Here is an 11,144-nt window from a genome sequence, read left to right as displayed (position 1 = left end):
CATAAACATTCGGAAGGTTGATAAAAGGGGTTGTGAAATCACTATTAGTTCTTGGGTTGGCAAATGGTGATGGAAAAGAAAACATTTTAAAACTAAACAGGCACATATTTTTTAGCTTGCAACAGAGCTGTCTCAGTTGATTTTCTCATCAACGACAATCTTATCACTGAGCTAGTTGCTGTTCTTGACAAGGCCAAAGTGGCTTTTTTTTTTTTTTTTTGCTGAAGTTCAAGAAAAAAATAAAGATGTAGCGCAGGATGGCTTAATACTAAAGGCACAAAAAGGAGACAAACTGGAACAAAACATTTTATTATTAAAATAAAAACCTTTGTATAAAAAAAGCATTACAGATCAAAAGCTCTATTTACATTGTATTGATCTGTAGTCCAATTCACATCAAATACCAAATAGGTGCAGCAACTGCACATGCAAAGTTAACACACCAGCACTCAGATCCCATCTCCACCAAATGACTGATTAATACAAAGGGACAGAGGGAGATGGCACATGAAGTCTGCCCAAAATCTGAAGTTCAACTGTGGAAAGTCTCCCATCTCTAAAAAAAGGCACATCTCACTGTTCTAAAAGTGCTTAAGATATCAACTTGAGTCTTGTGCTAGTGTATGATTTCTTCAAGAAAGCAAAAACTTCAAAGAATCACGCGCTTGTATTAGAATCAGTTTTTCCAGGTAAAATGGTCAAGAATTTATTTACACATGAACTGAAATAAACTTGGTAAGCAACAGTTAAATTCAAGTTTTACAGCTTCAATTCAAATCTGCCTATTCCCAAAGCCTCCCCATCCTGATGCCCCAGGATGTCTTTTTTATAATGATTTCAAGCGCAGCAATGCTCACTCGCCTTCGGCTCATGTGTGCATCAGATGCAGCACTTAATCTCATGGTGGAAGAAATCAGCGGCAACTGAGTCTCAAGTGGGACAACCTGCATAAGAAGCACGATACATGGAATATTCTCATGAGACATCCAAAAGGATATACTCCACTTTCCAACAATTACCTAATTTTTCCACATGGCTTTAAGACTTCTGTGCCTTGATTCTGTTAAAAATCAATCACATCCATTGTCTTCATGGAAACAAGTTAGAAGGCTGGTCTCTGGAATTCAGTAAATGTAGCTGGTTAACACCACTACTGTGTTTCTAAGTGCTTGGTTTTATGGGTAGGTTCCAGGGCTATTTCAACACCAATGAAATCAAACGTGCTTTCATAAAACTGTCATTTAAAAAGAACTCAGAAACAATGCATGGGGACAGAACCACCGGAAACGGGGGCGGGAGGGATGTTATGGGGTGAGGAGTGAGGCAAAGCCAAGGAGAAACAGCAGGAGGGCAAAGTGGAGCCAGCAATTACCTCCATGATGCTCAGAAACACATGCATGTCTAAAGAGAGTCACTTGATCTGAGTTTCCTATAAAACACACTGCTCACTAAACTTATTTGCTCAGATTTCAATCACACAACAAAACTGAAAGCTTTAACAAGGAAGATTTGTGCAGTGGAAGGCAGGCCATGGATCTTCCAAATATTATGCTTGCATTTCAAATTCCTGTTTCAGACTGAAAGAGAAAAGGAAAACGTATCAGAATATAGTTTCAGCCTGAGTTCTCTTGTGAAATCCTAATTCACTCTTTCTACAACTCATAAATACAGGGTCAAGTCTTAAGTATAATTTAGGCCTCTTTGTCCCTTTCTGCCTCTCTCCCCTTTTAACGTCAGAAACCTTGATTCATTTATTACTTTCTGATAGCTTTAATAAGAATTTTGCTTTGTTGAATTGTCTGCTATGCAAATGTCCAGTATTTGTCATTCTGACTTGCACTTTAACAGTAATTCCCTCAAACTCCCTCCATTTTGCTTTAAATAGCAACATCTCATCTTTCCTAATGACCGAACAGTAATTCATTGTGTGGATATATCTCATCTCCTTGACCCAATACTCTGTCAGTGAACATACAAGTTGTTTCCATGTCCTAGCTATCTTAAATAATGCTGCAATAAATATTGTAGACCATATAATTTTTTGAGTTGACAATTTCATGTCTAACTTGAAATTGAGCCACACACATACATGGCCCTATTGGCAATCCCCAGTCACTATCTGATTTCTATCATTTTTTTTATAAAGACACTTAAGTAAATACTTAGGTGTGGAAGCAAGAAAATTCAACCATTACCTTTTCAAATAAGCATGCACGTTCCCAAAGCCATGGTATTTTGCTAAATACACAAGGACCCCAGTCGCACACCGCCCATCACGCTGCCGACAAAAGCTGCAATTGCAGATTCTGCGACAAGGAGGGCAATGCCAGTTCTGAAGAACAGTGAAAAATCACAATTATTTCAGACCTTATTCTCTCCTCCCCTGCTCCACTCATCTATTCCTACTTAACCTCTGAGATTGGTATCATTAATTGCACTTAAATCTTTTAATTTTTTTATTAAAAAAAATTAACATGGTTAATATCCACTAGGCATATCTAACATTCCCTTGGGAAACCCAGCAAATAAAATGCCATAGCAACTACCAGGGATAGATGGAGAATGAACATCCCTTGAATGGCCCAACCCCTAAGCACTCTGGAAGGGGCTCACATCTATGCAGCACCAACAATAAGGATTCATCTGCCTTCCCTGAAATGAACACCTCACTACACTGGTAACTCCAAGCTTTCTACTGATTGATGCCCTGTTTTCTGGTGTCTTCAGGCTCAGAGTTGACCTTCAAGCTGCAGGAGACCACCCTCTCAAGGCACTTACTGGGTCCAGAAGAGCATCCCTGACCTCTTCACCATAACGATTTCGAAGGCAAGGACCGCAGAACTGGCCTCGAACTCCCCAGCACTCTGGGTTTCTACAGTTTGTTTTTGTATCAATAGTTTTCTGGCGGCACTGATGACAAGTTGATCCCTATACATAACAAGCAAGTAAAAAAAGAAAAACTTTTTGATATGTAAAAACAGCATATTTAAGGAGCGTCCTTTGTGGGTAGTCTGACATTTTGTCTTTGATTCCTATTTACATCTACATATACACACAGCATGTGAAGTATCACAAGTGTAGTGATTTCATTCAACTGGCAGCTGCAATAACTAATAGCAAAACTACTTCCCTGTGAGAAAAGTTTTTGCATGCCAAAACACCTGCCCAAATCCTTTATCTTTAGCATGCCACCATACCACGTGCCCTGCAGCCATCTAGGTAGACACACATAACAGATACATAGCAACCATGTGGGGAACTAAATCAACTTCTAAATCAAGAGAAAAGATTAAAACTACCAAAAACTTACTAGAGTGCTAAAACCCAGGGCGACTATACCAATTTCCCGTATGAAAAAACACACTGGCACACATTACCCTGAGACCTTTAGAGTATTAGCAAATCTCTAATGACAAACGCTATCCTTCCTCTGTTATGGCTGTTACATTTTCAGACATTATTTAGAGATTTTTACCAATGAACGGTTATATATCTTCTCTCGAGAGTTGCTGCAAATATTCTCCAACTCTTCTTCTGTAATTTCTTCCACTGGACGAATTACATGCGGGAGAGTCATGGAGCCAGGGCGACGAATTCTGGGCATGTCCTCGTCCTGCAGGACAGAAGCACAGGAACAGAGTCTTTACTGGTTCTCCCCAGTTCTGGATCTCAGAGACTTGGATTTGTAACTTCTTCACAGAAATTCAGCTTGGAGAGGGAGCAAGACATTGAGTTTACCATAGGATAATGGGACATGATGGAAAACAATTCCTACGATTAAAAAAATACAGTCAAAGTTGACTCTTGACTGCAAACAAAATCATTAAATAGGTTTATATGACATTAACAATTCTGAATGGCTTGAAAAAAACATTTAATACAATCATTTGGTGCTAAGTATGTACCTGTATACCTGATATTGGGTCTACAGAAGATATAAATCAGAATAGCACACACAAAATCAGAGCACTCACATTCATGTAGCCATCTATGGTCTTCCTCTTTCTCACCAACATGTACTTATCTTCCTCCTCCTCCTCCTCCTCCTCCTCCTCCTCTGTGGGTACAGCGCTAGATGACCCGAGAATCCGGGACCTTGACCTGGTTAGAGGGCGAGCTCTCCGTTCAGGGTTTCTCCGAGAAGCCGCGCCTGGGAAGGTACGTCTCCGGGGCGTCTTGGATTGCTAGACAAAATACATTACGAAACCCACTGATTCCAAAATGAAGAGAAGTAGCACCTCAAAAGGAGAGGTCTATTTTCTATTTCCTTTTTGCTTTTCCTAATGAACAGAAAACGGGCCCCCAAAATGACATAGCTATTTTAATTCTGCCTTTATAGCACTAATTCTAGTTTATCTCAAACTGAGATGATCTACTTAGTCTTTTTAAACACATAATGGGTGTCATTTTCCAAAACTTTTCCACTACCATTCAAGCCCTGAGACATACTCACTGTTTCTATACTGCACAAGGGAGAAATGTATATACTGCTTTCCTTTTCTGTTCTTTGCCTCTTTCCTTTCTCCTTAGGGAGAGGCGGGGAAAGGAAGCAGACACACAAATTCCTCTGAGTTGTACCAGTTCAGTTCCTCAGAATATAATCACATGATACCATACTTGGTTAAGAAAATAGCCTTTTCTTTTTTTTCCCCTCAGATTTTAAAAAGATCGGCCATTACGAATCTGCCATAGAGGAGGAACGTGCTCAGGCTAGGAATATAGAAAAGATTTTTTTCAACCTTTATTCCATGTCCGTAAGGGCTTAGCCTAGGTGGGAAGAGATGTGCAGTCAAAGGGGTATGATGCCTCAGCAGCAGGGCACAGGGGCCACACCTGCCTTGGATGCCAGGGAGAGATCTGCCAGGAGGATCCCTCTGTGTCTCGAAGACCATACCAAATAATAAATTGGATTTTAAAATATCATAACGAATCTACTTCCCACCTGCCCAAAACACTATACAACAAGGATTCGCACTTACTGAACGGGGGCCTAGGAGGGAACGCCGTCCAGGAAATGAGCCAGGGAAGCTTTCCAGTTCTGACATTAGTTTTGCCAGCTAAGAAGGGAGGAAATCAAACAAACCATTAGTTTGGAGAATTTGCTGAAAATGAGCAACTTCTGGAAATTACAGTAGCATATGTCAAAGAGCTTCAGATTTCCCCTACACATTTACCAAGACTTTAATCGATTTCTTTACAAGCTAAAGGGGGAAAATGCATTTTAAAGCACATATTGTAAAGACTTTACAGTTACACCGAAAATAATTCTCTAAGCACAAAAAGTCACTTAGAGAAAAGCTGAGAAGAGTTAGTTCTAACATGTTCAAGGTCAGACACCTACCATTGCTTTGTTTTGCTTTATATTTAAGGCTCTTTTCTCCAAAAAATTCACTCCGCTTTCCTCTTCTGAATCAGAATTGGAATCGGTCACAGAATTCTCTAAGGGTTCAGGGACCGCTGTTTTTTTGGCGGCTGATCCCCTGGTGTTCCGAGCTGGAAACTTCATGGCCACGCGGAGCTGTCCAGCAAGTCTGCCCTGGCTGCGGGTCCTGCAGCCCATGCGGGCCGAAGGTGGTCTCTAGTTAACCAGAGCAGTGAGTCATTAATAAGGCTCAGTGGACGACAGCCAGCACAGGACACTCAAAATCCTTTTTGAACAAAAGACACTTGCATCAAATAAATTTTAATTGGACCCTGACAGTTCTGGGTAACAAAATCAGGAATTACAAATGACAATCTGAGTGTAAATGAACTTACACAGTCTACCCAGGTCACAGGGCTCTAAGCTACTTCATAGCCCTTAGGCTGGTGGTTGTCAAATTCTTTTTTAAGATGTGAGAACCCTACTCTCTAATTCCTTTAAAAATATTTTTATGAATTTCAAGACTTCCTATAGGAACAAATTATGTGTTCTCCGACAGACATGGTCTCCATGCTTATAGCAATACGAAACTATAATAAAGGTGTCTCAATGCTCTAATCTACTTTTTTGGGTGGTAAAACATATTATAACACAATTTATCATTTTAACAATTTTTAAGTGTATAGTTTAGTGGCCTTAAATACATTCACACTATGTTCAACCATCCATGTCCAGAACTTTTGCATCATCCCAAACTGAAACACCTCGCCTGTTAACAGTAACTCCTCACTCTTCACTCCACCCAGCCCCTGGCCATCCTACTTTCTCTCTTTATGAATCTGACTCTTCTGGTTACTTTTCTAACCCACTTTTTATAAGCCTGAAATAAAATAAAAATTAGCCACTGAGAAGATACAAATTAGAACTGCAAATACCGTTTCATATTAATATAACAAGGAGAGCAAAGATATGGTAAAACTAGAACTCACATACACTGCTGGCAGGAATGTAAATGGCAATGACTCTGGAAAATAATCTGTCAGTTCCTCAAAAGGCTAAGTAAACATAATTACTACAAGATCCAGCAAGCCTATTATATACCTGAGGGTATGTGCAGACAAAAACTTACATATGAAATTTCTTAGCATATGATATCAGCCCACATCTATCGACCCAATCATCTATCAACTGATAAATAACATGTGGCATCTTCACACAATGGAATAGTATTCAGCTATAAAAATATGCGCAGTATTGGCACTTGCCACCCAACTATAAACACACTGCTTCCTCTGTTGACAAAGTCTTGCTAACAAGAAAACATGCAAGGGGAGAGTGGGACCAATGTGCAGGAGCAGCAGCAGCAGCAGTGGCCTGAGGAGCATGACAGAGCTTAAAAAGGCAGGTCAGTGTGCACAGGAAAAGCCAACCAAAGAGCAAGAGTGGAAGCAGGAGGAGTGCTTATTGTCATTATCCACATTCAAGCTCCTGTACAGGAGTTATCACCTGTTCTAGATGCAGGCATAAGTCCCGTGGTGGGGACCAGCCCTGATCAGAGACTGGACTGGGCATTTAAATACAAAAGTAGCTAATCCTGAGAACAAACTGGAATCAGTGCTTCCGCTAATTAGGCTAAGTTTCTGTGGCAAAAGAAATCTGGAGGTTGACCAGTTTTATCTTACCAGTTTGCAAGATTTTCTAAGTCTACCAAATTTTCAAGATTTACAAGTAGGAGGGTGTTAGTAAAAACTGCTTTGAGGCATAAAGAAAATATTCTTAAAATATTCCAAAGATCAACAAAATCTTCTGGCATGATTAAAATGAAAATTAGAAGAAAAAAAAATTTAAGCAAGTATATCATGCCTCTGAAGGTCCCTTACTTTTTGATATTGGTGAAATTCTCAAACTCACCATTCCATCTTGTATCTCACTTTCTGAGAAACCGCAAAATGATTCATCATCAGAGTCGGCATGAAAAATACTGGCCAGTTCGTTAGTGACATCTGGCCTTGGTTTCTGCAAAAATCCACAATGGTCTAATACATCTTGCACCTCACTTTCTGAAAAGCCGCAGAAAGATTCATTATCAGAGTCCTCATAAAAAACATTTGCCAGTTCTTCACTGATATCTGACCTGAATTTAGGTTTCTGTAAAATAAATAAATAAATAAATGTGGTTGTGCATTTTTTTTTTTCTGTTTCAAGAACCAATTTTCCATAAACCGTGCAGAGAGCAAATCACATTTACAAGAGCACTACAAGAGAATAGCTTTTGTTACAAAGAAAAATGGTTCAGAGGTTTACAAATGATTTCTGAGTTGTTATGGCAAATCATCAGGCATGTTAGGTTAGGCGACATTTCAAAAGGATAGAATAAGTAGCTAATCTATCTCCAACAATTACTACCTAGAACCACAGCAAAAAGTGAAATGAAATTATAGTGCATACTGTATTTTCATAACGGCTGTATAGAAATGTAGGCAAAAAGCAAGCAGTTTTAATCACGCACAAAGCATTTGGGGCATTTTGAGCACTGCAGACTCAATTCTGTTTATTCTCAGGCAGCACTTACTGTGTTTGCAAAATTATCAGAAGCAAAGCTGTCACAACTGTCATCAGAGGATGACGCAGTTTCCATGGAAATCAACTTCACATATCTGAATTTCTTGAAGTTCTTTACTCTGAGATCCTTTTGCTGTAGATGGAAATGGCAATGCTATTAAATAGGATGCTTACTATAGTACCTAACTAAAGACATCTTTTCTGAGTTTAGCAGGTTTAAACAGCCGAGTAGATAGGTCCATTTCTAATACTCTACAAAGAAAAAACAAGGATTTACAACTGCTACCAAAAAATTCAAAACCAGATTAAATCCTAAAATGGGATCCCTTTGCAGAAAAATTGTAATGACATTCGTCAATCTATTCAACTATCTAGAGCTACCTTTCCTACCTAGCTTAAGAGCCCCCAAGCTCTTAGCCTTATACTGAGCTCCTTAAGGAGTTTAATGCTAAACTCCTAAAACCCACACCCCCCACCCTTTTGAAAATTAAACACTAGTTCTAAAAGGAAATTTTGAAAGTACAAAATTGTAGAGTGATTTTTCTCCCTTAGCCAAAATCAAGCTAATGAAGTCTTTTTATGTAGCTTTAAGCGATGTACTGTGATGCTAATTTTCCCAACTACAAAACCTGGGCAGGACCTCTACTTCAAGATGGCAGGCTTCCAAAAAGGCCTCGTTCCAGTCAGGAGGGGTATAGTGAATTCAGCTCTAGTCCTTACAAACCAAACCTATCAACCCAGTGAGCAAATGGTACAAAGAGCCAAGTTAAAGGTCAAAACAGCATTCCATACCCTGGTAGAATGCCTGATTCCACTTCAGCTCTCTATTAACCTGGCCTGAAGTTCAGCTTTCTGCAGAGCCCTTGCTAAATAAGTTTTCAGAAATCCTTCCAGAAGGCACACATTACTTGTGGATATGAGAGTTCTTCCTTCATTCTTACACAGTTAACTGCCAACACTGTTCATCAGAAAATGCAATTGGCATCTATCTCACACAAAACCCTGAACAGCAGATTCTGCCATTTTCAAATATTGAATGAGATTTCTTTTCATTTTTAGTATGGCCATGGCAGAGCAGAAGTACTATGTGCCAGTCCTCACGATGGCAAGTTCTGCTTTGTATGGTCCCATAAAATAATGCCAAGATGTGAGGTGTCAAGTAACAGTCCTGACCTCCCTGTTCTACATCTCACTTCATTCAGATATAAAACTATTTTCATGATGATAGTACCCAAACACCCTCTGCTCCTAGATAGACTACTCAATCATCTTAGGAAGTTTTTGCCCTTTCTCGTTACAGAAAGGCAGTAAAGTGGAATAGGTAGGGCTACTACCTATTGAACGAGATCTCACAAACCACCCACTTTTCAGATGAAGAAATTCAAAGTTCTAGGGAGGTGAGATAAGGTTGCCCAAGATCACAGGGCTGGAAAGAGAACTCAAGTCTGCAATCTCCCAAAAACAGTTCCTTGAATTTTTGCAGGAATTACCCGCAAGCAGTCAGAGGCCCAGGACAGCCTCAAGGGAGGCATTCTAATGGAACCTGTCAGGAAATACACGCTGGGTTTTTTAACAAGTCAGCACTTGCCAACAGTTTGTTACCAGGGAAATGTACATCTGGAGCAAAGGACTGATAGAAGCACAGCAAATAGTTGTAGTTCAGATGAACTTTTTTTTTTCCGGCATTTACTAGGCGGGACAGGCATTAAATATGCTTTCACATTATGCTCTATTCCTTGCCACAAAGATGCCATCATTATTATTCCCGCTTAACGAACGAGGGGAATGAGGCTCAGAAGTGAAATGGATTACTCAGGTCACAAGAACGCCCAATTCTGAACCCAGGCACGTCCCAGCCACACAAGGCAAGACAAGCCGCCGCCCAGCCCCGCCCGGGAAATCTGGTTCTGAAACCACGCCCTCTCCCCTGCCCCCCAGGCGCCCCTCTCTCCTCTGAGACTTATTTCAAGCATTGCCACTCCCTCCATGCCCACCCAACCCCCTCTTCTCAGCTCTCCAGCTGCAGACCCTCCTGCAGACCCTCCGTTTCGGTTTCCGTAGAAAGTAAAAAGAAACGTTCCTTTGGGGGTAACCCCATGCGGCCGCGATCAGGGCTGGCGGGTAGGGCGGGGTGTGAGGAAGGAGCAAATGGTGGGCCCACAGTTTGGGCCACTCGGTCCTTCCACTGAACTTAATTACCTCCCGCGACTAAAGGCGCCTCCTCCCAAGTGTGCCCTCTAAGTTTCAAAGAGGCCAATTTGTGAGTCCTTCACCCCGAAATGCACCAACCTCAGCAGTTACATGCTGCAGCCAGCGCGGCGGGGCAAAAGCAGGCGCGCCAAAGTGGCCCCCGAAGCCCCCAGATGCGCCCGGGACGAGCAGCTAAGGGCCGGGCAGGGCGGCAGCGCGGCAAGTCCTCAGGGAGCTGGGGGGAGGTGGCTCAGGGGGAGGGGGCAGCATTCCCCAGGGCGCCCCGCCGATCGACTCCGGGCAGCGGACACAATGAGGGGCCTGGCACCCGGGCCGCCGTCTGGCCCCCAGCGCACGTGCACCGTGGGCGCACGTGGCCTCGGGCCGCTCACCATCCTGAAAGCGGCTCAATTCTCCCAGCCGTCCCCAGACCCAGCAGGGGCGGCCCCCTGGTTCCGAGGCACCCCCGTGCGCGGAACCCGGGGTTCATCTTCAAGGGAGCGGCGGCCCCGGGCGGCCACCAGTTGGGCAGCACTCGGGCCGCGGACTTGGCATGACTGTGCGCGCGCCCAGCACCCATCTCGCCCGCCCCGCGGGTGCGCCCGCCCAGCCCTCACCGGCCCGCGGCGAGCGTCCATGCTGGCGGCGGGCGCCTGGTCGGCGGTCGGAGCAGGGAGAGCGGAGCCGCAGCGCGCGCCGCCGTCCCGCAGGGCTGGAGCAGCCGGAGCCGCGCGGCCGCGGGCGGGGCGCGCAGACCCGGGCCCCGAGGGGCGGGGCCCCGGCCGGCTTTCCCGCGTTGGGGCGCAGGTCCTGCCAGCTGTGGTAACGCCCCGCTGGGGCGCGAGACCCGCTCGGACCCCCCGCGAAATGCAGTCTCCAAAATAACGTGAAGTCCATTACTAGCCTCGGAGTTTCTTAAAATCCGCTTTGGAAAAGTGGCGCTTTTAGGGTTCCGGGACCGTTCTCTTTATGTTGCTGTGTGGACCTGGCCGAGTGGCGCGAAAAAGGTTCGTATTGCCCCCGGGTTAAC

At 43.2% G+C, this 11,144-nt stretch overlaps 1 protein-coding gene across 2 annotated transcripts; it reads right to left on the bottom strand.

The window, feature by feature from the left end:
- Nucleotides 1–1,546: 1,546 nt before the first annotated feature.
- Nucleotides 1,547–10,752, bottom strand: CDCA7 (cell division cycle associated 7; the record flags this gene model as incomplete). 2 transcript variants are annotated; one of them, XM_084249131.1, is made up of 10 exons in its annotated part: nucleotides 1,547–1,577; nucleotides 2,196–2,332; nucleotides 2,779–2,928; nucleotides 3,476–3,613; nucleotides 3,975–4,184; nucleotides 4,980–5,057; nucleotides 5,342–5,578; nucleotides 7,274–7,510; nucleotides 7,935–8,057; nucleotides 10,732–10,752. In XM_084249131.1, 10 exons carry the CDS (start codon nucleotides 10,750–10,752, stop codon nucleotides 1,547–1,549), a joined length of 1,362 nt encoding a protein of 453 aa, XP_084105257.1. The 2 variants fall into 2 exon arrangements, with proteins under 2 accessions (XP_084105257.1, XP_084105258.1); XM_084249132.1 differs by lacking the exon at nucleotides 7,274–7,510.
- Nucleotides 10,753–11,144: the final 392 nt, after the last annotated feature.

This window comes from Talpa europaea (assembly GCF_964194135.1).
Source record: "Talpa europaea genome assembly, chromosome: 1".
NCBI lineage: Eukaryota > Metazoa > Chordata > Mammalia > Eulipotyphla > Talpidae > Talpa > Talpa europaea.
The sequence above is the reverse complement of the archived record's forward strand: the minus strand, read 5'-3'. Positions and strand labels throughout refer to the sequence as shown.